The 27,184-nt window shown below is 36.0% G+C and overlaps 1 protein-coding gene across 19 annotated transcripts in view; it reads left to right on the forward strand.

Annotated features, from left to right (window-relative positions):
* PHF14 (PHD finger protein 14) overlaps positions 1–27,184 on the forward strand; it is a 225,257-nt gene that overhangs the window by 3,545 nt on the left and 194,528 nt on the right. For 16 of the 19 annotated variants that reach the window (XR_003516388.2, XR_003516385.2, XR_003516386.2 and 13 more), the window contains exons 3-5: positions 6,141–6,937; positions 14,457–14,601; positions 21,802–21,864. Coding sequence is in view for 13 of the 19 variants with exons in the window: in XM_027573355.2 (XP_027429156.1) it covers positions 6,141–6,937; positions 14,457–14,601; positions 21,802–21,864 (1,005 nt within the window). In the remaining 6 variants the exon portion in view is untranslated. The remainder of the gene's footprint in view (positions 1–6,140; positions 6,938–14,456; positions 14,602–21,801; positions 21,865–27,184) is intronic. The other 3 variants (XM_027573357.2, XM_027573359.2, XM_027573362.2) reach the window with 1 other exon arrangement.

The following is a 27,184-nucleotide window of genomic DNA, read 5'->3' on the forward strand; positions in this document are numbered from 1 at the left end:
AGGAAGATTATAGTAGTAAATGATTTTGTTTAAAATAGTTAATAATAGAAATTGAATCCTCTTTTCCATTCTTGGTTAATGTGCATTGGTGTCCTTCATAGCTAACATGGTGGCTTACTGTAGATTACCAGTGTTCCCTGTTTGAATCCTTTCTTTGCCTGAGGTAGTTGGACTCTTAAATAAAACATTAGACTTATCACTGTTTTCAGTCATGTTAGAGTTGTAGAATCCCAACCCTACATGTGACTAGATTACACTGGAGGTGGAGAAATAGTAGCTAATCATCTGTCTGATCAAAGCTTCTTTCAAAACAATGTCTAGAAATGACTTACTGAATGAACTACTGACTCTCTTAGATTGGTTGGACTTAATTTTTGTTGACAAGATTCTGTGCATCAGTTTCTTCATTTTGAAATCAGAAATTCCGACTACAAAACTTCTACTTCTGTTCGGCTTTAAGAATGTAGACTTTTGAAAGATTATATTCAACACCTTTGCAGATAAACATAATTTTATTCATGTGTTTCTCAGATAATAAAATAGAAAAAGATAAATATTGCTCAAAAAATGACCTGCCAGTAAGATTGTCAAGTGATTGATTTTTGATGGTTAATAACTAAAAGCCTCTGACTTTAGAAAAGTACAAACATTTTTGAAAATAGATCTTTTATCTTTAATGTGAAATTAGAGTTAGATTTCTCATTTTTTTAAAGATTTTTATTTATTCATGTGAGAGGGGTAGGGGGAAAGGGAGAAGCAGGCTCCCCGCTGAGCGGGGACCCCAGTGTGGGGCCCAGTCTCAGGACTCTGGGATCATGACCTGAGTGGAAGGCAGACTCTTAACCAACTGAGCCACCCAGGTGCCCCTAGATTTCTCATTTTTGATTGAGGACAGAGTACAACCATATTAGAATTATGGTGATAGTCACCAGAAGAACCATATGTGGAGATGTTAAATTGAACCATATGAAATTACCAATTTTTGATTATTGGCGGTTTCATCATTCGACCTAGTTTAAGTGGTTATATTTGAGACTTGGTCCTGGAATTGGGATTAGGATAGATTGCATTTAGTTATCTGATATATAAGTGGAAGGGTTTTGAAGATGAGTGCATATATGACTTTTATTAAATGAGACAGAATAGCAGTGCTGTGTCCCTTCTAACCTGCTGGCCAAAGTAAGGTGATTAACTTTAGATCTTGATCCATAGTAAGTTTAATTAGGCCAGAACGCCAGAAAATTAGCTGGAAGAGTCAGGCTGAGACTTTGCTTTGGTAGTATTTTTTTACTTAATCTAATTTTGGCTAAGTGGATCAAGATAATGGTCATTGATGATCTGTAGTTTTGTTCAAGAGCACTTGGCTGGATATTATGGTGAATTCACAAAGAAATGTGATACTATCAGAATAACTAAATAAGTAAAATAACAGATAATACAAAGCATGATTGATTATTTTGTATAGTTCAAGTCAAGGAGATAGGACTACTTTAGATTGGATTTATCTAGAACAATTCATTGAGGAGATTAACAGTTGAACATAGGAACTGAAAGAGAAGCAATCTAGGTGAGGGAAACAATGTATTAAGTGTTAGAAGTGTGGACACTGGAAAATACTTGTATTTGGGAATCAGGATTGAGTAAGAGAATAAAAGAGATGCATCTGGGCAAGTATAATGAGGTCAAATTAAGGCCTTAATTACTAGACCAGGGTTTCTCAATCCCGGCACTATTGGCATTTGGTGTTGTATAATTCTTTGTAATGATGGCCTGTCCTGTTTACTGTAGAATGTTTAGCAGCATCTGTTTTCTACTTACTAACTGCCAGTATCATTTTCCCTTCTTGCCCCCACCCCCACTTTCATGGCAATCATTCATTGTCTAAACATTGCCAATGTTCTCTTTGGGACAGAACTCAAAATTGTTCTTACTTGAGAACCACTGGTCTGGATTTATTCAGAAAATGTTAAATGACACAGCTGGAACTAGAGATGATGAGTAGAGGATGAGTTGTGTTGACTGACTGGCTTTTTAAAAAAGAGAAAATACAGGATTAGTAAAAAATGGCCCCAAGGTGATAACTGAATAACCAGTAGACTGGTAATCTGTTAGGTATTGTGTATATTTATAAATACTAATTACTGTTGCACTAGATCAATGAATGGAATAGTTAATTAAGGTTGATAGACAAAGGTGATTCTTTATATTGCAAAGCTAAAATAAAACTGAATTAAATACTATTTTATTGTTCAATATTTATCATGGGGAAAACTTAAGCATTGAATATTGTGAAGGAATTCTTGAAGGCTGTTTTTTAATTCTGTGTCTGTAAAAAATTCCCTAACTTCTGTTAGTTGAAATAGCTATTGCTTGGAGAGATTTTGATATATTGTATATTTGAGAAAGGTACCTTTTATTTAACTGAATAGGAAGGAGGGATTTCAATTTTAATTTTTTTCCTAAAGAAAAAATTTTATTGTAGAGTTAGAATTACCTTTTTTAAAAAAGGTAATTATTAGAGATCGATAGCACGTGAGCAGGAGCAGGGGGAAGGGGCAGAGGGGAGAGGGAGAAGGAGACTCCTCACTGAGCAGGGAGCGTGATGCGGGGCTGGATCCGAGGACCCCGACCAAGATCAAGACCTGAGCCGAAGGTAGATGCTTAACCAACTGAGCCACCCAGTAGCCCCAGATTTACTTCTCTTCTAATGCTAAGAAGCATCTGACTTATTTCTCTAGTCTATTACCTTTAAAAAAAAAAAAAAGATGTAAGAGTGATGGATTTGGAACATGACACAGAGTCAGTTTGAATTTGTAATAATAAGACATTTTTCTTTGTAGCCTACAAAAATGGAATTATAGACAGCCAAAGACTGATTTTTTTCATTGTCATTTTTCTCAAGCTATGCTTGTAACTAAATATTGTTTATCTCCATCCCTCAAGTGCATATGTATCAAAAAGAAGTGATGACTAATCAGATGAAGTTATTTTTCAGAAATCAAAGATAAAATTTGATATATTCGTGATGCCTGCAGTTGGAGTATGGATAATGTATTATATTTGGAGAATGAAGGGTTGGGTAAGCTACTAGGATTTGGATTTGTGGAAAAATTTCAGATTCATCTAATATGTTAACAGATGTAAAGCATTTAAATATTTTTTTTCTTTTCAGATTGCTTTCTATCCAGATATGATTACAAAACAAAAACAATCAAAGAGTATCAGTTTCTCCATACTTTTTTTTTTTTTTAAGATTTATTTATTTTTTTGAGGGAGAGAGTGTGCTCATGTGTGGGTCAGGGGAGGGGCAGAGGCAGAGGGAGAGGGAGTGGGAGAGAGAATCTCAAGCAGATTCCCCACTGAGTGCAGAGCCCCACGTGGGGCTTGATCCCCTGACCCATGAGATCATGACCTGAGCCTAAATCACGAGTCACTTAACTGACTGAGGCACCCAGGTGTCCCCCACCCCTATACTTTTAAAAAATGATTGGCATTGGCAACAACAACCAAGACAAAATCATAACAATTCTTAACATTTAGCAAAATTTACCAAGTAATAGCGAAGTTGGATTGGTCTCAGTTTTGATTAGGTCCCCACATTTGTGCCCCAGTTATTCTAACTTTTATATCTACTGTTATTTTTATTGGTAAAAATTATTAGAAATAATTTTTAGGTACTTTATTTTATTTTTTTAAGATTTTATTATTTGAGGGGGGGAGCACGAGAAGGGTGAGAGGCAGAGGGAGAAACACACCCTGCTGAGCAGGGAGCCCGATGTGGGGCTCGATCCCAGGACCCTGGGATCATGACCTGAGCTTAAGGCAGATGCTTAACCAACTGAGCCACCCAGGCACCCCTTTTTAGGTACTTTAAAAAATATCTCTCTTAATTATGCCATTGTTTGCAAGATGTTCCAGTCTTCTGTAGTTAGTATGCACAGACTCTTTTTGCCTTAGAAGTGTTTGGTCAACTCTGCTTATTATTTATTAGATTCTTATCTAAAAATATCTAGAAATTGTTATGATTATTATTTGGTTTTTTACCAGAAGTAGTTTTTCTTGGTAGGTTGGGTTTAATTATGAGTGGTATTAAAAAAATCATAATTTTCTTAATGGTTTGTATAACTGTTGGAGTGAAAAGAAGTTACCTAGTTGTGGATGATACTGGATTCACTCTCTGAAATTCAAGAAGCTTACAAATCCAAAGGTGTTTCCTAAGTTTGGTACAAACTTGTTTTTGGTAAAACCTAACTGGAAATGATAGTTTATTTGTAGTGTTTCCTTAAATATTTGTAAATATTTATACTTTTCCCTGCAGAGATGTGTTTGATTATAGGATAGTGCCATAGATCTCACTGGAGAGTTTTAAGTGTCATATATTGTGTATACACCATGCTTCCCTTCTAAAATCTGAAAAAAAAATCAAAATTCTGAAAGATACCTGGCTCCATAAGTTTCAAATAAGGTATTGTTGACCTACATGATATTGTTCTTGTATCCTACCTAAGATTGTTTAGGATGAGAGTGCTTTTTCACAACAGTTTTGAATAAGCTGTGGGTTCCTGCGTGGTAATCTTGAGATTGACAATTATTTTGTAGGGCCAATCAATATTTATTGTATGTTAGTCTGTATTTTTAATCAATTTAACTTGCAGGATTTTTTTTTTTAAGATTTTATTTATTAGAGAGAGAGAGCACATGAGAGGGGGGAGGGTCAGAGGGAGAAGCAGACTCCCTGCTGAGCAGGGAGCCCGATGCGGGACTCAGTCCTGGGACTCCAGGATCATGACCTGAGCCGAAGGCAGTCGCTTAACCAACTGAGCCACCCAGGCGCCGTGCAGGATTTTTTTGTTTTTGTTTTTTAACCATTTGTAAAGGATTTTTAGGATATTTTAGATACCAGATACTAATTGCAACTTTCTTTACTTTTTTTTTTAACTTTCTTTACTTTAATATCCATTTAATTATAGTAGCTAAGGCTGGTTGAGTTAACAGAAATTAAAATGGTGTGGAAACATAGACTTTTTTCACCATTTTATTATTATCCTTTTCTTAGTTATAGGCTCAAAGAATGTATCACCCTACAGGTTTTACTATAGTTGTTGGCCATGACCTATGACTAGTTGTTTCTTACTTCTTTAAGCTCCCCTTCCTTTTTTTCTTCTCCTTGTTATTTCAGATTTTAGATTTTTATTTGTTTGATTAGGTGTAAAGAGGATCAGAAGGTTACTGAGTAGTCTTGGGCCAAGATTGCCTGCGCTGCCCTAGGCAGGAATGGAAGAAACTTGCTAGAAAGCTTGTAGTTCTGCATGAACTTTTTAATAGTCTAAGCCTATCTTTTTAGCGACTACCGTGGTTGTTCATTTCCAAGATGGATTCGTTTTTTAAAAAATTAATTTCTTTCATTCTGGGGGGGCTGTCGTAGTTACTGCCTAGAATTTTTGAAAGTTTAGGTGGCTCTAATTGATATGAACAGTATCCTGATAGCAGGAAAATTGATAACTGCTCTTGCAACTTCCATTTACTATGCCACTGCTACTGTCTCCTTCACCTGTGAACTTGATACTCCTAAAATTGATTAGTATGTTAGGGATGTTGACTATCATAAATAACCTGTGTTCATTGTTGCTGGGTAAAGAGTAAAATAAATGAGACCAAGTTTTTGGGCCAGGTTTTTCTTGTTCTGAATGTAACTCAATGCTTGTAAGTTCATACAGTTTATGAAATGAAGATGGAAGAGAAGAAGAATTTGGTCTGTATTATATCATTAAGTTAAAATCAAGTGCCCAATTTAAAAAGAAGCACCTTTACTTTTAGGGAAAAAAAATTGTTTCTAGGGTACCAAATATAGCATGAGCCATTTGACACAAGATAGTGCTCCTCTTTTTGAAGCATATTTTAATTTAGAGTTACATATAGTCATCTTCATTAGTGCTATATTGAATTAGAACCATTATACCAACTTCATTGATTTATTATTTAATCAGGTTGGGAATGTCTACCATTCTTTGACTTAAATTTGTTTATATTGTTTTGCAAGTTACTCACAAATTTTGGTGGTTTCATTTGTGTCAGCGTTGTGTGTGTGTGTGTGTATGTATATACATATGTGTGGTTTTTTTTTCTCATATTTTCAACAGATTCTGAAGGGAGTGGTAATGGAAGTGAAGATCCTTCAAAGGACAGTGGAGAAGGTTCCTGTAGTGATTCTGAAGAAAATATTTTAGAAGAAGAACTGAATGAAGATATTAAAGTAAAAGAAGAACAACTTAAAAATTCTGCAGAGGAAGAAATACTGTCATCAGAAAAACAGTTAATTAAAATGGAAAAGAAGGAGGAAGAAGAGAATGGAGAAAGACCTAGAAAGAAAAAGGAGAAAGAGAAAGAAAAGGAAAAAGAGAAGGAGAAAGAAAAGGAGAAAGAGAAGGAGAGAGAGGATAAAGAAAAAGCAACAGTATCTGATGCTGTGGCTGCTTCTGCTGCTTCCACCACACCAGCCACAAGTCCTCCTGCTGTTAACACATCTCCTTCAGTCCCCACTACGACAACCACTACAGAGGAACAAGTCAGTGAGCCAAAAAAGTGGAACCTTCGTCGAAATCGACCACTTTTGGATTTTGTATCCATGGAAGAGCTGAATGATATGGATGACTATGACAGTGAGGATGACAATGATTGGCGACCTACTGTAGTAAAGAGAAAGGGGAGATCTGCATCTCAGAAAGAAGGAAGTGATGGAGACAATGAGGATGATGAAGATGAGGGAAGTGGGAGTGATGAGGATGAGAATGATGAAGGCAATGATGAAGATCATAGCAGCCCTGCCAGTGAAGGGGGTTGCAAGAAGAAGAAGAGTAAAGTTCTTAGCAGAAACAGTGCTGATGATGAGGAACTGACCAATGATAGCCTGACACTATCTCAAAGCAAGAGTAATGAGGTAGATCAACCCAATTTTTATGATATCTGTCTGTCTGGGGAAAAGGGAATTCTTCTCTAAACCATTCTACTCATTATATTAAGTAGCTTCCTTGAAATCCTGTTTATAGACAGCTGTGGGAGTGAATGAGCGCCCTAACTGTAACATTTATTCATTTGGTCAACCAGCCTTTATTGAGTATCTACTATTTGTCACCGTCCTCAAGGAGCTCATAATCACCGTCCTCAAGGAGCTCACAGTCTTTGTAGTTAGAGAAATATTTTTATATCCATAGACTAGGAATATGGTAGTTTTCCTTTCCCCTTTCTATCCTCTCACCCCATTCTTCATAGACTGCTGAATGGTGCTGAGTGGAGTATGAAAACAAAGGTCACCTTTATTTCAACTTAGCTATGTCCATATCCACATGAAAATTTAGACTTCTAGACTACTTTAGAGCAGGACAACAAACAGCTTAATGATTGCCTCAGACTTTTAGAGATTGATTTTAAGGTTAATTCCTTTACCAGTTGTAGCACTCATCATCTGAATAGTCACCAAGTCTTTGCTTTAGATGTATGGGAGTAAATAAGAACTATATGTTTACATATATTTAGTGAATAAGTTCTCTCTACAAAGAAATGAAAAAGAAAAATCAAACACTCCTATCATAAGACAAACATTTCTTTCCTAAAACTACAGTAATGACTCAGTTCTTCCACTTGAAGTTCTACTACCGAAAGTTAGGTTTATCCTTTGGGCCCAAGATGCAACATTCAAGATTCTTCAGTCAAACACATTTGTGTCTCTTTGTCTGTGTGTTTATGTATATGTTTTTCTTCAAAAGCAAGATTGAGTTGTCGTCATACATGTAGATGTACCTGTTACATCAACATGTAGAACTATAATAATTAAGTCTGTCATTTCTGTTAATGCATTTGTTGTCACAAAAATTCAGTTCTTTAGCAAGCACTTATTTTTTGTTTTTTCATATCATTGAAAAAGGTTAAACTGGTAGAAGGATTTTCCTTCTATGCTGTATTCTTTTAAATTTCTTCTACTTACAAGTTTTACATAGCATTGATTACCTATTTTAAGTAAGTTTCATTTAAAAACTTGGTGATTTTTTTCTTGCCAAAATATAAAGTAACAGGCTCTGAGGGGCTTATATGTCAGTAGTGATGAAACAGCAGGTTATAATAAATATATATATTATAAACATTGGTTAACTTCTAGGTTATCTACTTGCATATGAAGAATGTTGCCTGCCTCCAGTGCTATCTATCTAAATTCTTATCTTTAGGTAACGGGAAATTGTCATTTGGAATATAATATAGTATTTATATGCTGTAGCACAAACAGTTCCATATTCCCAGTGCCAATTTAGGGAAATAGAAATATGGAAAAATCAGTTGTTCATATTTGATGTAGGCTTGTATCCAGTTTATTTTATAGCATTTAGTAGTCGATATCTACTGAATAAGTTTACCTTTGGCAGCATTACTTTCTTCATTTTTATTAGCCTGACATTCATAAAAGTAAGCTGGCTAATGATAAAGACAGAGTTAGATTTTATGTGTTGGTGTGGGGAATACCTGCAGATGTTTAGGAATTTGCCAGGTAAAATGTATACATTATCCATTTGTTAATAATCTGTAATACATAAAATACTGCTTAGGAGGTTGTAGACTCTCCTTTATGATGCATCGGAAGGCCACATATGCTTTTAGGTTTTTTTCTACCAGGAGAGACTTTAGTAAATAATGGGACTTCATATATTTAGGTTAAGTCCCAAAGGAATGTGATTCCAGAGCGCCTCAGTAAAGTTGTCAAGAACTTTCTTCTTACAGTCGCTAAATTAACTCTTGTGTTAATTTGTGTTAATTTTCCTTTTGTTCTACCCTATGCAGAAATGCAGAAGAACGATAGAAAGTTAATTTTAACTCAGTAATGTTCTACCTGAAATCTTGGTAACTGTTTTTCCCCAACACCAGTAATTTTTGATGATTCTACTTCTATTTGTTACTCAAATGAGATGACAAATTTTAATAAAAATTAATCGGGATTATTATTTTATCTTACATTTCTAAATTTCCTGTTCATATGCGCTTGATTTTGTAAAAAAGATGACTAATGGTAATTCTTGTTGCTTTACGGCCATTGTTTGTATCTTAATCTTCCTAGTTATTTTAGGTAGATACTTTGGCATCAAGGTATCAATTATCTGTTAGTTAATACAGATGTATTTGATGATATTTGAAGTTTTATTTTTCTCTACTTTTACTTTAGGTTTTCAAATACGGCTTTGTAGTAGAGATAGCTGAAAGTGTGGTTTTAGAATTACATAATTGAATTATATTTAGTTTATAAACAGCAAACTTTCTTGGCTGTTATGTCAAGTGCTTTTGTAGGGAAATGATGTTGGACATCCTGTAAGTGATGTCAGAAGCTTTAATAATTTTGAAGGTTTTCAGGGAATTTGATTTTTTTCTTTGAGCGGGGGGCCTTTTATTGACTCTTAAGGGACTGGATCCCAGGACCCTGGGATTATGACCTGAGCCTAAGGCAGATGCTTAACCATCTGAGCCACCCAGGCACCCTGTAGGTTATAGCTTTTGTTATTTACTATTTCAAATTAAAACTCAGGAATTTCAAAAATTAAGACATACAGAAGCATACAAGTTGTCAGATTGATGACCCTATCCCCTGTTGTATAGTTCTGGAAGACTATATCATACACATATGAGAGAGAGTGAAAAAGGCAAACAACCTTAGTATTAGTATGAAAATAGCCTTTAGCTTGTAGACCCTGTGAAGCAGAGTGTCCCACAGACCACACCTTGAGAACTACTGTTCTACAATTGGACATTTGATAAACCTACATTTTCTACATATGGGCACTTTCCTTGGCCTATAGAATTAATGACATTTTTTGAATTTATTGCAGTCTGAACAATCCCCTTGGAGTATCATTATATGCCACTTTCAAACTTTTATCTTGATGCTTTTGGGATTAACTGATGTTATATTATTGCTTTTTGGTTTTCTGAAGTAAATCTTCTGGGGATGGGTGTGTAGCATTTTCAGAGAATGGTTCACATTTTCAGGACTTTGACTCTAGAGCTTTGGTTGAGGATTAATATTTGATAGAAGATAATTTCAGTAGAAATTTTCAGGTGGAAGTTTTTTGGTTTCTTTTCATAAAAGGCTCTCATGTTAAATGGATTATTAGATGTTAAGTGGTTGTGAAGAAATGGCAATTGTCATCTGATTTTTGGTAATGAAAATTTTTGCCAAAATTTATAAATAGCCACTTCTATTTGGGGTTTCTGACTTAAGTATCAATTGCTTTTTATACATTTCAAAATAAAACAACTACTTTTTTTTTAAGATTTTATTTATTTACTTGAGAGGGAGAGAATAAGCAGTGGGGAGGGGTAGAGGTAGAGAGAGAGAGAGAGAGAAGCAAACACCCTGCTGAGCAGGAAGCCTGATCTGGGGCTGGATCCCAGGACCCCAGGATCATGACCTGAGCCAAAGACAGATGCTTGACCAACTGAGCCACCCAGGTGCCCCAGAACTGCTTTTTGTTCTGTTTTGTTTGTTTGTTTTTTTTAAAGATTTTATTTATTTACTGGAGAGAGAGAGAGAACACAAGCAGGGGGGAAGGGTGGAGGGAGAAGCAGACTCCCCGCCAAGCAGGGAGCCCGATGTAGGACTTGATCCCAGGACCCTGGGATCATTGACCTGAGCCGAAGGCAGATGCTTAACCAGCTGAGCCACCCAGGCGCCCTTAAAATAACTGCTTTAATACATAAAAAGTTCAAAATATTGTACAAAAATTACTTCAGATTCTTGAGAATTTAATTTTCTTTAAAAACTTGGAGACCTGTTGGGCACCTGGGTGGCTCAGTTGGTTAAGCGACTGCCTTCGGCTCAGGTCATGATCCTGGGGTCCCTGGATCGAGTCCCGCATCGGGCTCCCTGCTCAGCAGGGAGTCTGCTTCTCTCTCTGACCCTCCCCCCCCTCGTGTGCTTTCTCTCTCTCTCATTCTCTCTCTCTCAAATAAATAAATAAAATCTTTAAAAAAAAAAAACTTGGAGACCTATTGCTCAAACTTTTTGGTGTACTTTTTCTCATATTCAGAGCAATAGGATTCTTTTAATTCTAGTTTTACATGAAGTGTTCAGGAATTCCCTTTTATTAAACACACATAAAACTTAGAATTTACCTGTTGTATATTATTATTTGTAATCTTTTTTTTTTTTAAACATTTCATTTATTTATTTGACAGAGAGAGAGATAGCGAGAGCAGGAACACAAGCGGGGGGAGTGGCAGAGGGAGAAGCAGGCCTCCCGCCGAGCAGGGACCCCGATGCGGGACTGGATCCCAGGACCCTGGGATCACGACCCGAGCCGAAGGCAGACACCCAACGACTGAGCCATCCAGGCGCCCTGTAATCATCTTTGTGGACTATATAAATAAACACTAAACCCATGGAGAGCATTGGACAATATTATTATTTTAGGTGTAAATTTTAAATCCCAAGGGAAAAAAATGAATTGGTTTACTATAAGTAGTCATTGGTTTATTACTATAGTGCCCCATTTATTCTTCTAATTGCCCTTAGATTGCATTAAGTTATGACATAATATTAAAGTTCTATCCTAGGTGATAACTCTTGTGCCATTCAAAACCTACTTTCCCAATTTCTATTTTTATGTAAAAATCATATTTTCAAATAATTTTTGGTAAAAACTTTAGCTTGACTATTTTGTCCAGAAGCTAAAAAAATGATACACATCTTCAGAAATATGCTGATAAAAATTGTTACTAAATTTGCTTTTATATTCTGATAAGTGTGCTCAAACCCTTATTTGATGTATTAAAGACAACTTAGAGCATAATTTTTTAAGAGAATGTGTTACTAAGATTTTCCCACTGAAGCATTATTTGTCAGTCATTTGGTGGGGCTCAAGTTCCCCCCATTTCTCTTTCTTTGCATTACATTTCTGGTAAAAGTCTCAAATGATGGGAATCCCAGAAATACCAGTTGATTTTGTTTTCTCTGCCTCTAAATGATAGTATGTGTAGAGAGAAATTGTACAGATACACAATTTAGACGTTTATTGTTTTTTCTGAGCAAAATGGAAGAACAGGGAAATAATGGAATCAGAGCTACCTATTAATGCTTGTTTTTCTGATCCATAGAAATTTACTTGTTCCCCACATGGGTAAACCTTTTTTTAAGCACTCATTAGTTGTAATTCCACCAGAAAAGTATTGACAGAACCCATTTTACACGAGTAGCCTGTCAATCATCAAACTCTGGTTATTGGCTAGATCTTTTTCTAGTTTGTGATTATTTTTAACCCAGATGTGGTATTTTGGGAAAAAAGTCTTTTGGGACTTAGCATAGGAAAATATTTAAAGTAGCAGTACTTATTGAGGGTTACAACTTTTGGGGGGATTCCAAGGAAGATTCCTCAGTATAGTAAATGGTCAGCTCATATTCCTCTTGAACCACCTACAAAGAATTAGGAAAGGAGAATGGAAATGAACATTATTATTGAGTACCTAGTATATCTCAGGAACATTTTTACCATACAATTATCTTAATTTTCACAAAAATCTCATCAGGTAGGTATTACTTTTACCATCCCATTTTACAGATGAGAAAACCGTCACTTCGAGGTTCAACAGTTATTAAATGAGAACTGAGAATGAAACACTAGGACATTAGACTTTAAGTCAAATGCTTTTAAATTTGAAGCATAGCTAATGGGGTGAACATTTGGGTAGATTTTTGTTTTGCTCAATGTACGAAAGTACTATAAACCATGAGTTTTCTTTTTAGGAAGTTTGTACCTTTATTTGGTACTCACGTCCAAAGCCCACAAATTACTTCGGTTTTTTAACAAAGAGGAGCAAAAAAAAAAAAAAAAATACCATTTTATTTTATTTTTTTTAAAGGTAAGTATCTCTTTTTCTTTTTTTCCAAGATTTTATTATTATTTATTTGACAGAGACACAGCAAGATAGGGAACACAAGCAGGGGGAGTGGGAGAGGGAGAAGCAGGCTTTCCGAGGAGCACGGAGCCTGATGCAGAGCTCGATCCCAGCGTCCTGGGATCATGACCTGAGCCGAAGGCAGACACCCAACAACTAAGCCACCCAGGTGCCCCCAAATACACAATTTTAAAGTACTAGGATTCTCTAGAGCAAGGACACCGCCTCCTTGTTGACTTTGCATTCTTTTCTGATTTGTTTTACAGATAGCTGCAAGTTTAGATGTATAACACAATTTTTAAAAAAATGTTATTGATGTGACATTTAAGTGTCATTCAGATGTCATTTACGGATTGCTATGAAATGATGACTCTAAATGTTACCTGTGGATATTGGTCTGTTTAAAAGAATATAAAAATATAAAAAAAAGTGGTTAGGTTCTTAAAAACATAAACTCATAAGTTCTATCTTATATAATGCCCAATCTGATAATGTAAGAATATAAGAATCATTATATTGTTAATCATTTAAAGTTTAAATCTGTAATGCAGTTTAAACAAAGCAAATTCTTTTCTTTCTTGACATTTTATATTATCTCTTCCTTTCTCCTTTTATATTATAATTAGCTCAGTATCTTTATTATCAGTTATACTAGATTTTTTTTTTTTAAGATTTTCTTTATTCATGAGAGAGAGAAGGAGGCAGAGGGAGAAGCAGGCTCTCCGTGGAGCAGGGAGCCCAACGTGGGACTCGATCCCAGGACCCTGGGATCATGACCCAAGCTGAAGGCAGATGCTCAACCAACTGAGCCACTCAGGCGCCCTATACTAGATACTTCTTGACACGAACCTAATAGAGTACTTCACACTTTAGCAACTAGACAACCTGGATCCTTTTTTAGATGGTTTTCTGTACCTGTATGTACAGATATGCCTATACAGGCTCTCTTGGATCTATCATCCAGTGGTTTGATGATCCTGAAACTTACTGAATTCCTCAGCTGTTAAGGAGTATAGAGTCTGTAATTATGCCATCACATACATATTTGCTTATATGTTATCTTGGATTGATTTTTTCTTGTTTGATATATGTGTGTCTTGTCTCCCTTAAGGCAGGATTATAAGCTTCCAAGTGTAGGAACCATGTCTTACACTTTTTAAATCCATTGTAGGATTAATAATTACCTGTGGGTTAATTTTTCCTTTCTTCTAGTTTAAGGGGTCAGACTATAATCCAGAATGGCAAAGCAGATGAAGAGTTGTCAGTTGCATGCTTGCTCTTTGATTTCTTAAAGGAGGGAGAATATGGAACTTGCAGAGAAAATGCAAAATTAAAGCGTGCTTAGAGGGTCATTTGACAAAGAAATGGACTTTTCAAGTGTTCTGAAATTACTATTTTCAAACTAAATTACTAAAATAATGGAGAATGCAGCATAATTTTAGAAATGCATAAAACAACTTTGAGGATTATAGTTATTAAAATTATCTTTTAATTTAAATATGTGATTTTCTGGTATGTTTTAATATTAGGACTCGCTGATTCTTGAGAAGAGTCAAAACTGGAGTTCTCAAAAAATGGACCACATTCTGATTTGCTGTGTTTGTCTTGGAGATAATAGCGAGGATGCTGATGAAATAATTCAGTGTGACAATTGTGGCATTACAGTCCATGAAGGTAATTTTGCTTTGTTTTGTCTGCTTTTTGAAACAGCTAATTGACACTGCATTTAAATAAGTAAAGTCAGCTCTTTTACATTTGTACTCTTGGAAAGTTTTTCTATAGTATTTCATGGTTTTTCAACTGAAGTAGGACATATTGAATCCTCAATGTATCCTGGGTGTTATTTTTCGGATTATGTTAATTTAAAATGTGTTTTAAATAACTGAAATAGAAATATTATATGGAAATCACAGTATTTCTTTGAAGGTCAGTGTTATGATAGTTTCCTTCATGGCATTTGTTTAAAATGAAATTTAGATATAGGAAAAAGTCTAGTATGTTAGCCTGGTAGATTATGTTATTTAAAAAATTACATTCTGAATCTAGTGATACATAGTTTCTTCTTTTGTGGTTATAATTTTTAATTTTAAACTTGAGTATTTAGAGAGATTATCCTTTAAAATCTGAAATAGAAGCTACTATAATATATTGAAAATATTTTTCCCAATTATTTTTGAACCTTTTTTGTTAGGTTTTTTTGCTTCTTTTTTCACTTGAATTTTTTTTTATTTTGACATAATTTCTGACTTACAGAAAACTTTTTTAAGAGTACTACCAAGAATTCCCATATACTCTTGACTCAGATTTCCCAAATGGCAACGTTTTGCTGTTTTATTTTCTCTGATACAACGATTTCATTTTCAACTTTATGAGAATAAACTGTAGACATAACGTCCCCTCCTACCACTAAATACCTCAGTGTGTATTTCTTAACAAGGGCATTTTCTTACATAACCATATAATTATCAAAGTCAGGAACTTAGCTTTGTTTGAATTCTTCTAATCTATTAACTCTTCACATTTTGCCAATTATCCCTATATGTCCGTTCTAGCAAAATAAAATCCAGGATTATATATTACATTCAGTCATTATGTCTATTTGGTCACCTTTAATCTAGAACATTTCTTGAGTCCTTGTGTTTCATGCCATTGGCATTTTTGAAGAGTACAGGCCAGTTCATTTATAGAATGTCCTTAATCCTAGTTTTTTCTTTTCTCATGATTAGATTCAGGTGACATGCTTTTGGCAGAAGTGCCACAGAAGTTATGTTGTGTTTTCAATGTATCCTATTAAGAAGCATATAGTACTTACTTTTCCCATTATTGGTGATGTTACTTATCACTTGGTTGAGAGGGTATCTTTCAGGTTTCTCTCTGGTAAAGTTATTATTTCTTCCTCTCAGTGAATTTTTTCCTACGGGGCCACGATCACCACAGAACAGTTTTTCTGTGGCCTTGTCCTTGCCTGCTCTTTTGGTGTTACAGCCCTTCTTCCATGTAGTTCTGGGAGTCTGCTGGGCTTGTGGGACCTGCAGAGCCTGTGCTTCTTTAGCCAGTACCCTCTTGATGTCACATAAAGCTGCCCTTCCTTGCTGCTGAGGCTCACCACAGAAATGTCTCCTATTACTGTTACTCATTCACTTATTTTTTTCAGTAATGTTTGTTGAGTACCTTCTATGCGCTAGGCATTCTGTAGATTTTAGGCAAGTAAAATAAACTGTAGAAATTGCTGACCTCCTGGAGCTTAATCTCTAGTAAAACAGGCAATGAAAAAATAAAACAATAAGTAAATATGTATCAGGTCATCGTCTGAACTGTGAAGAAAAACAGGGCAGGACAAGCCGTATTGGGAACGCTGTGGATTGGGGTGGGGAGCTTGAGTGGGCAGGCGGAGGCTCGGACTTACAAAGCTGAAAAGGGAAATCCTCTTTAAGAAGGTGATATTTGAGCAGTGACCTGAGGAATGTTAGGAAGCAAGTCACGCGACTCTGGGGAAGGAGCACCCTAGGGAGAAGGAGTAGCAAGTGTCAGAATCTTGAAGGGGGCACAGTCGGAGTGTGATATGGCAGGAACTAAGTGAGCAAGCTGGTGAGTGGTGGCGATAGAGACGGGGGCAAACCACGTACGCAGATCTTGCAGGTCAGAGATTTTAGATTTGACTATAATGGATGAATTTTGGGCAGAGGATTAATACGATTTGACTTCTGTTTGGGAAGGATCACTCTGCTGGGTTGGGAGTAGACTGAAGTGGGTCTAAGTGGAGAACCAGGGAAACCATTTCGGAGACCACTGCAGTGATGTAAGAGAGGAAAAGGTTTTCAGGTAGATAGTAAAAGTTTGGTTTTAAATGGTCTGAAGTTTAGTAATGTTGGGACTCATCAGCCTGTAGATGTTATTTAAAGCTGTGAAACTGGATATGCTATCTAGGGAGTAGTAAGGTGGTTCTAGCATTTCAGAGGAGATGGAAATCACATGGTCAGTGGGATAGGAGGAGAACCAGGAGTAATGACCCAGAGGCTAGGTAAGGAAAATGTTTCAAACAGAGAAAGTGAGTAACTGTCAAATTTTGTTTCTAGAGTCAGATAAAGACCTATGTCATGTGGCCAATTATCCTAATGCAGTGGTAGACTCCTGAGTATACTACCAGGCAAGCCATCCCAAAGGTTGTAGGAGAAAAGGGTCATGGACAAAATGCTTATATTACATGGTTTATTTTTTTTTTATATTACATGGTTTATTAAATAAGTAAAATACATGGAGAAAAGCAAAATACATGGGAAATTGTGTCTTGTGACTAATTTGGAAATATACACCGTAATTTCTGCACATTGTTCACACAGACCAATCCTATTTAAATTTAAATGTAGGAGGGCACATTCTAAAATTGTTAATACGAGGGCACTGATCATTGGTGGCCATCTTAGAGGCTGCCTATCACAGATGCAGAGATTATATAGCACGTTAGTATACTGTACTAACAGGGAAGTGACCAGTGGAAAGGGAGAGTTGACAATTAAGATAAGGAGAGAAAGGAAGCAGTTGCTGGAGCAAGGGCTTTGAGTACAAGGCTAGAGGGGATGGGATCCAGCACCAAGTGAGGGGATTGAGTAAATATGAGTATCCATAGTAACCAGAGGGAAAAGGATATATGGATACAGATGTAGGTAGGTTGTTAGATGTGGGGGTCAGAGCATGTGCAACTTAGTTTTGAATGCTTTTTGTTGTCTCGGTGAAATGGGAAGCAAAGTCATTAGCAGAGAGTGGAGGTGGGGGAGATGTTGGGAGATTGGGGAAGAGAGATTGGTATAAAATAGTTATTTGGCAGAATGAAGTGGACTACGGAAATAGTGGCATAATATTGTATGTGTGTATACGTACATATATATTTTATTGACAGCTATAAAGGACCACTTGTGATTAGTGATAATGAGTTAAACAGACGAGTCAACATGGTTGTGTGTATGTCTGTTTTTGTTTTTTGTTTTTTGTTTTCTCCCCGCATGGTTCAGATTCCTTGGAGCAGGTGCAGAATAGGTAAACATCAAAAAGCAGCTGCTGTGCTGCTGATGTGTAGCTAATATGTGGAATAAATAAATAAGGAAAACTAGGTGGGGAAACTGAACAGTATTCTACATCTTTAGGAGAATCTTTATGTTGTGGTATAATTGCTTTGTTAGTAGTATTGGGAATTCTGTGAACTTCAGATAAATTCAAAGTGCGAAGTATAAATCAAAAGTAAAACATAAATCTTGAGAGTTTTTAAAAAAAATTATGTTACAACTTTTTCCCTCTAGTATAATTTCCCATTTCCTTTGTTAATCTTGGAGTTTCTGATGTGTAATTGTGATTATATAATTTTCCTTTTTTTTTTTTCCCGTGGTTTCTTAGTAGAGTTAGAACTAATAGCTTGAAAAATTCCTAGTTCTGGTGATTTTTAATTATCTGTTATGCTTTAGGGAAGAACTGTTAGTTATTTTTTTTAAAGATTTTATTTATTTTTTTGAGAGCACAAGCCACTGTGTGTTTATGTGTACTAGTTGGGGGGAGGGGCAAAAGGAGAGGGAGAAGCAGACTCTCTGCTGAGCAGGGAGCCTGATGCGAGGCTCCATCCCAGGACCCTGGGATCATGACTTGAGCTGAAGGCAGACGCTTAACAGACTGAGCCACCCAGGCACCCCAAGGGGAAAAGTTATTAAAGATTAATGTATTTCTCATAAATACATTACATAAATACATTTTTCCTTTTAACTTAATTTCCTGTAGGTTATTTTTGTCTGACTAGTATAAAAGATTCCTTTACCAGATATCACTGAGTACTATGTTTGAGAAGGGGTTGTTTTGATAAGATATATTCCTGACTCTCCATTTAAGTCTTTTTGGGTAATACTTGGGTAGTTTCAGAAAGAAAGTATATTGATTAATAGATCTGTGAAGAATTTTTCATCTTCCATTGGCTTTACATCAGTTGAGTCTACTAATAGAAAAATAAAAATAAAAACAAAAACAAAAAACCCTGCTTAATATTCATTGGTTAGGTGGTTGGTTTTCTTTTCTGGTTAAGAGTAATGATGGTAATTCTTAGTATAATAATGTGCAGCCTGATCAGTATATAATTTTCTGGTCCCTTTTTGGGTCATCACACTGTTGCCAGCCTGTATTAATTAAAGCCTGGGTTGAAAAAATAAACAGTGACATGTGACTTGGTCCAAATAATTTAGATTTTTTGTTTTTTTGTCCCTTTCTAGGTGTACCATGTTCGTAGTCCTTTTTAATTTTTAGTTTTGTTTTTCTCTAAAATGGGGTCAGCATCTTCTTAGAAGTGTCAGTTCTTCACTATCCTAATGGGAGCTTTCATGACTGCTTAATTATTTTAATTTTTAAGGTCTTTCCCCCTATATAACTGAATTCTTGCTGCATCTAAAGTGATTGGTAGATAAGTTTTAAAAAATGTTCAACTCACAGCATTTATTTTTAAAAGATTTATCCATCTATTTTGAGGGAGAGAGAGAGAGCGCGCGCACAGGTGAATGAGCAGGAGGGGCAGAGGGGGAGGGAGAGAGAATCCCAAGCTGGGTCCATCTCAGGACGACCAAATCAAGAGTCAGAGGCTCAACTGACTGCACTACCCAGGCACCCCTGGGTAAATTTAATTTTAATTTAAATTTTATTTAAATTAAAATGTCAGTCTTACCTATTTCAGTATTTTTTTTTTTTAAGTGTTGCTACTTAGAGTAGGGTCCATGGATCCACAGCATTAAGCAGTAGCATTTATATAACCTGGGAGCTTGTTAGAAATGCAGAATCACAGACCAAGTCCCTTCTGAATCAGAATCTATTTTGAGAAAATCCCAAGATGTTTCATATACACATTAGAGCATTAGCTCCATTGATAATACAAAGAAGTAGCCCTGCAATGCTTATCAGGATAGCTAAACTTGAATATTTTCAAGATTATCATTGGGCCCATTTAGCACCAGTGTATTCAGAAGGATAGAAGAACAAAACCATAGCTTGCCACCAAGGCAGCCTCATGCCTTCCTTTTTGTGAGTCTTTGTAGTAGTCCCTACAGCAAGCAGCTCCCAGTCATTTGGGAGCCATCTTCTTTGGGCTATGTCATTCTCCCCCACTTATCCCCATTTATTGTTACTCTCAGTTCAGTTGCAGTCTACCAATTGGGTCCTTTTTACCATAAGCAATATTTCCAAGTAACACGATTGATACTCTTTATCAGGTTCCCAGAGTAACAAAGGTAGAAACTTAAACAAAAGTCAGAGTCTAATGAAGCAGGGGAAAGGGTTAACGGAATCACTGGGAATCCTACTAGTTCTCTATACTGAGGACTAAGAGACAAAGGACTCTAATGCATGAGTCCCTCTTGGACCTGCCTTCTGTTGACCATAGCAATAGCTATCATGTACGTAAACCACTGAAAGTATTGAAATTTCTTTTTTGTATCCCGCCCCCCCCCCCCCCGCAGGCTTCCCTGTTACTGTCTTTTGAGTCATAGATCCCATCAGCATTTCTCTCTCTCTAGTGTTGCTCTTTTTACCACCTAGAGAGGATTGGAGAGAGATTTGGTGAGCACAACTTTCTCTATGATGTTGATGTAAACATTAATTACTATTTAAATAATTTCTTTTGTTACCTTGATTCTATAAATATTTAAATGTAAGATTTGGTGCTAGCAAACAGGAGGATGTACCAGATATAGTCTCTGCTGTTTTTATATAATAGGGGAAAGAAAACATGTAAAATAAGAGCAAAGAATAACGTTTTTCAAGTGAGTTATAAATTCTGTGCTGTGGGTGTATTGAGTGCATCATACCTTATTGGTAAATCTAGGTGACTTGTGAGTTAATTGTATGTTCTCTTTTTGTAACTGATTTCAAGAGGTTCATTGGTGCATCAAATTGAACACACCCAAGGAAGGGTTGAAAGCGAAGAACTTTTTATTGTTACAAGTAAGGGGACAGGGAAATAGCTCTCAGTACTGTCTCCCATGGGGTTAGTACAGGAAGCTTTTATTCAGTATTAGGGGGTGGGGGCAGGGAACTTGTGTGGGCACTTCTGGTTCAATTGTACATGCTTAATATGTCAGCATGCTAGTGGATACATCATATGTTCAAAAAATGGCAGAAAGCTTCACCCATAGGAGAAGATTTTAGTATTATAATGAGCTAAGGATAACTTTATATGATAACTCGGGGCTTTTGTGCAGGTCCTCAGCTCCATCCCAGCTCAAACTGGCTCTTCTAAGGAGCTGTCAGGTAAGACACACCTGGCAAGACACACCTGTCAGGTGAAACACTTAGTTGGGTGTTTCCTTGGCTGGAACTGTCCGTTCTGCAAAATAAAACACACTCCTTCCCTGCTTTTGTCCCTTCTCCTCCCTTTCTGCTCGTAGTGTTCAGCCCTCTTATCTGAGTAACTTTCTGTTGCATCCTAGCTAACATTTTGATAAGCAAACAATAGGCTGCTAATCCTTGCACTAACATATATATTTCTGAATATATTGTATTTAGCTTACTGCTTTTTAGTTCTGTGAAATTTTAAGGTATTTATGATTTTTACCACATTTTATACTATTAGATTTATTTATGGGCTGTTAATGCAACTTTTTCTTTGCATTTAGAAATCACTTTTTTTTTAAAGATATTTATTTATTTGAGAAAGAGAATGAGATAGAGAGCATGAGAGGGGGGAGGGTCAGAGGGGAAGCAAGACTCCCTGCTGAGCAGGGAGCCCGATGCGGGACTCGATCCTGGTACTCCAGGATCATGACCTGAGCCCAAGGCAGTCGCTTAACCAACTGAGCCACCCAGGCCTCCTAGAAATCACTTTTTCAAGGCTCCTATTATGTGTTTGCTTTTTAGTGTTATGCTCCTGTTCATTAAAATATGCTCATCGAGGAACTGGAGGTTATTATGCTGAGCGAAGTAAGTCAATTCGAGAAAGACAACTATCATATGGTTTCACTCATATGTTGAATATAAGAAGCAGCACAGAGGATCGTAGGGGAAGGGAGGGAAAACTGAATGGAAAGTAATCAGCGGGGGAGACAAACCATGAGAGACTCTTAACTCTAGGAAATAAACTGAGGGTTGCTGAAGGGGTGGTAGATGGAGGGCTGGGGCAGTTGGGTGATGGGCATTTAAGAGGGCATGTGATGTGATGAACACTGGGTGTTATATTGCAACTGATGAATTATTGAACTCTACATCTGAAACTAATGTACAATATGTTGGCTAATTGAATTTAAACAAAATAAAAAAATGAAGCTCATAGAAGCAGAGATTACTTTGTGTTTGTAGAGACAAATTATATTTCTTGTGAAAAATATTTTCAGCACAGAATCATAAATATTGTTTATTTTTAGAAATGGGTGTAAGACAATTTACAGATATTTTATATATGTATAAAATGGGTATAATCTTATTTATTTTTTTAAAGAGAATGTGAAGTAAAACCTTGATGAATTTGTTTTTTTTTTTAATTCTGTGGTAAATAATCAGTGGCAAGTACTTTTGTCTGTATATCTGTATGCACATGAGAAAGCAAGACAAGTCTGGAAGAATACATATCAAAGTTTAAAGTATGTTTATCTCTAGGTAGTATGATCATGGAACATATTTTCTTTAGCTCATTTTGTTGCCAACTATGTGAATTAGGGATAATAAGTTGGTTGGAGGTATAGTCTTGAATGATTGAAGCCACTGTACCTATATAAGGATTGGAATCTGTGAATATCTAGTTTAACAAGTTCCTGTGTTTTTTACATAGTTAGAGTCTAAATCTCCTGTATGTTTCTGTTTCTGCCATGGTTGTGGCTGATATTTGGTGGTATACAAAATAAATAATAATGCTTTTAGAATAGAGATAATTGTCTGATGTTCTATCCAGTGGTCTCAGATTTTATAAAAGATTATCACCTGAGGTACTTGATTTTTTTCTTTTTCTTTTTTTTTTTTTAAGATGTATTTATTGTAGAGAGCACGCGTCGGTGCTGGAGGGAGGGGCAGAGGGAGAGGAGAAAGAATCTCAAGTAGGCTCCCCGCTCACCAGAGATTAATGCCCCGCTTGATCTCAAGATCCTGAGATCATGACCCGAGCTGAAATTAAGAGTCAGTCGCTTAACTGACTAGCCACCCAGGAACCCCCTGAGGTGCTTGTTTAAAACAGATTCTTGGGTACTACTCCTAGAGATTCTCAATTCAGTAGGTCTGGGGTGGGGCTCTAGTATCTACAGTTTTAAAAGGTGCGTTGGGATTCTCTTGCAGGAGGTGGGGAAGATCATCCTTTGAGAGACATTGGTTTAGAAGGAAGTAAAATTTGAGAGAGAAAAAGAATGCGTAGGTGGTTGTCATGCCGGAGCTTAAGACAGCTGCAGATACAGGTCATGGCAAGGAGCCAGGGCAATGTAGAATAAAGTATACTTTCTGATATAAGGTGGGTAAGACTCACAATAAGATTTTTAAAAGTTTAGACTTTTTTATTTCTTATAGAAATTGTTGGAAACAAGGCAAGAAGAGATAAAAACTAAACTCTGAAGACAAAAAATAATGGACCAAGATGATAGAAGGTTGAGACTCGAAGCAGATGGGAGCTAGGGTGTAAACTTCTAAACAGATGCACTTCTTCTTGCTCTGGTTCTCCTACTGTCTTCAGGGCTGATTTTTCTGAAATTCACATCTGTTCATATTATTCCCCTATTTAAAATTATTTTGTGCCTTTAGAATAAAGTTCACACTCACAGCAGGACTCTTTTAGATTTCATAACCTGCCAATTTGAATGACTTTTCCAGTATTAGAGGGCTTTCACTTACACTATTGCCTCTATCCAGATGCCTTATATTCCACAAATATAACCTAAATGTATAGGTGTTAAATTAGTGTTTACCATTGTCTTATCTTGTTAGGAGATTTGAAAAATCATTTTTTATTAAAATATTTCCTATTAAATATAAGTAGCATATAAACACAAAAGTTGCAAACATAAAAGTACATAAGGTAGAACAATGAATTACTGTCCTTCATCTGAATTCTGCTTCTTTTTGCATAGGAAATTGCCGTTAACAGTTTGGTCTGTATTCACATCTTTCCCTCTCTGGTACTCTCTAACCCCCATACAGGTGCTATTCATTTAACTTTATTATATTACATGAATACATTTTCGTTGTAGAACATATCAGTATATATGGACTATAGAAAACATCTTCCATGATCATACCACCTAGAGATAAATATACTTTAAACTTTGGTGTGTGTTCTAGACTTGTCTTGCATTCTCATGAGCATTCAGATACACAAACATTTTAAAAAAATTTAATGGCTGGTAATATGCAAACTTTTTTTTTTTCTCCAAGATTTTATTGGAGAGAGAGAGCGTGCACACATGAGTGGGGGGAGGGGTAAGGGGAGAGGAGAGAGAATCTCAAGCAGATGCTGAGCTTAGCATGGAGGCTGATGTGGGGCTCGATCCCACAGCCCTGAGATCATGACCTGAGGCGAAATCAAGGGTTGGTCATTGAACTGACTGAGCCACGCAGGCGCCCCTTTGCAAACTCTTCTTGTGACCTCTATACCTCTGTTATCACTGTGGTATTGCCCTCCTCCTGATCCAGGATCCATTCATGTATCATGTGTTGCTTTTTGTGTCTTAGTCTCCTTTAACCTAAAACAAATTTTCTGTTTTTTTGTGTCGTTCATGACCATGTGATAAAGAATGTAAGCCAGTTTTTAGAATAACTTGTAAAATTTCCCTCAATCTAGATTTGTCTGGTTTTTTTCTCATGATTAGATTCAGTGTAAACATTTTTTGGCGAAAGGACTATGTTGATGTTTACCTTCCGTTATACCACATCAAAAAAGTATGATGCCAGTTTATTGAATTTTTGGTGGTAGTTAGGTGGTGTCAACTTAGAACTCTCCATTTTAAAGCCATTTGTTTTTCTTTTGGTAATTAACAAGTAATCTGTGAGGTAATAACTTTGAGACTTTGTTAATATTCTGTTCCCTAATAGCCTTTTGCATAGTAGTATTAGGGTTCTTGTCAGAATCAGTTATATATGTAGCTGGAAGATGGGGATTTTTAATTCTGTCATTCCTCTACGTTAATAGGCAGCATTTATTTTGTAGAGAACTTCTCCCTTTTTTCCTTTTCAGTTATTATTGTGCTCTCATATGTTATCATCTATTACCTGATTACTCTTTCTGATACTTAAATTGTCCAAATTTGACCAGTGAGAGCCCCTTCACACAGGCTCCCATGTACGTATGTGAACACACACATCACATATGCATATGCTCATGCTCTCTGTCTCTTTCTCTAAATAAATGGAATAAATACCATGGGACTTTTTCCCCCCTGTTACTTGCTGTATTTCACTCATATGTTAACCTGTTAATATTGAGATTCTTTTCATGTGAGTACAAATGGGATATATTATTCTTTTTAATGGTACATAGTTAGCTATAGAATGGTTCAACCATGATATCTTTATTTTTCTTTTTGTTTCTAGTTTTTCACTTCTACATAGGACTAACAGATAGGTGTTATATATATTCATGTAATAACTTCTGTGGGATAGATTTCCTAGAAGTGAAATTGCTGAATCAAAAGATAAGTGCATTTTAACTTTTAAAAAGACAGAATTGCCAGAATGATCTTCAAGAAGATTGTACCTGTTGATATTCTTACCAACAGTGTACAAAGTACTTGATAACTGCATATTAGTAAATTTTCTTTTAATCTTTTAGAAACTCTCACTTTATTAAAATATGTGTTCACGTTATTATGAGTGAGGTTTGGTATCTTGTGGCCACTTGCATTTTATGTTCTGTTACTTGCTGTGCATTTCCTTTGTCATTTCTCAATAGGTTTGCTTGTCTTTTTCTCATTGATTTACTGGAATTCTTTTCGTTTTAATGTTAATCCTTTCACTGCTATATGTGTTACAAAGATTTTCTATCCTTGCAAATATTTTTTCACCCTTTCATGTACTTTGAAACTTTGTGGTATTTTTCATTGTTTATATCATGTTCATTTTTTTATACAATTACAGCTGTAGATCTTTCTGTACTACTTTTTTTAAGTTCCAAAATGAATTTTAATATAAAATTAATCCAGAGAAAGGGAAATTTTCTAAAGCATAATAGGAAGCTAGTGTTTCTGGTTTCTTTTTGTTTGTTTGTTTTAACTTCAGGTGCCTAAGTGACAGACTTCCATATTATTTATTTGAAGAGACAGAGAGAGCACAAGTTGGGGGGGAGGGGCAGAGGAAAAGGGACAAGCAGACCCCCTGCTGAGCGGGGAGCCCTGATGCAGGGCTGGATCCCAGAACCCTGAGATCATGACCTGAGCTGAAGTCAGATGCTTAACTGACTGAGCCACCAGGTGCCCTTTCTTTTTTTAAATATACTTAAGCATAATAAAGAGAAGTTTTTAGGTTGAGATTTTGCTAAAAAGTAGTATTTGAAATACTGCTTATTAAATATATAACTGTTTAATTACTTTTCAGAGTACTCACTTCATCTAAATGTAGATAAATTTCTTTTTGAAATCAAAGGGTTCCAACTTGTCACTTAGTATAAACACCTTGTGACAAAAATCTTATACTGACTTGTAATAGTAGGGTACCCCTGACTGTGATGTCAGTTATCCTGATATACTGATTGCATTGTGTCTGAAGAAAAATGTCACATAGGTGTCATAGTATGTGATAGAGCAAGCATTAGGTGATGCACTGTCCTTTCCAGCAGTTACCCTTCGGTTTAGCTGTTGTGCATTAAATGAGATAAGGTCTACTAAGAGATGCTTTCCCCCCCTTCATTTTCAGTCTGCTGTTAACTAGCCCTAGACCATTTTTATTTCATAGTATATGCAAAAATATATCCTTATGAATCTTTATTGAGTAGTAAAGAATGTTCAAGTTATAACCATTTGAACTTTATAAGTCAGCAGACACTTTGGTTCTCTTACACTTGAGGACATATTTGTTACAGGTATCACATCTTTTCTCAGGAACAACAGTATTACTTTACAATCTTTTTTTTTTAGTGAGTAAAAATCAGAGGTCTTAGTGATAGGATGTTAACAGAAAAAATGTTTTAACTTTTTAAATGACAACTTTTGGATTCCTATTTTTTTCTATACTGAGAAATAATTTAGGAGAGATATTATTAAATACATTTGTAGATCATTTTAACTCAGCCTCAGAGATGTGGTTTGTCCAAAGTTACATAACTCTAAAAGATGGA

This window comes from Zalophus californianus, chromosome 12 (genome assembly GCF_009762305.2).
Source record: "Zalophus californianus isolate mZalCal1 chromosome 12, mZalCal1.pri.v2, whole genome shotgun sequence".
Classification (NCBI taxonomy): Eukaryota; Metazoa; Chordata; class Mammalia; order Carnivora; family Otariidae; genus Zalophus; species Zalophus californianus.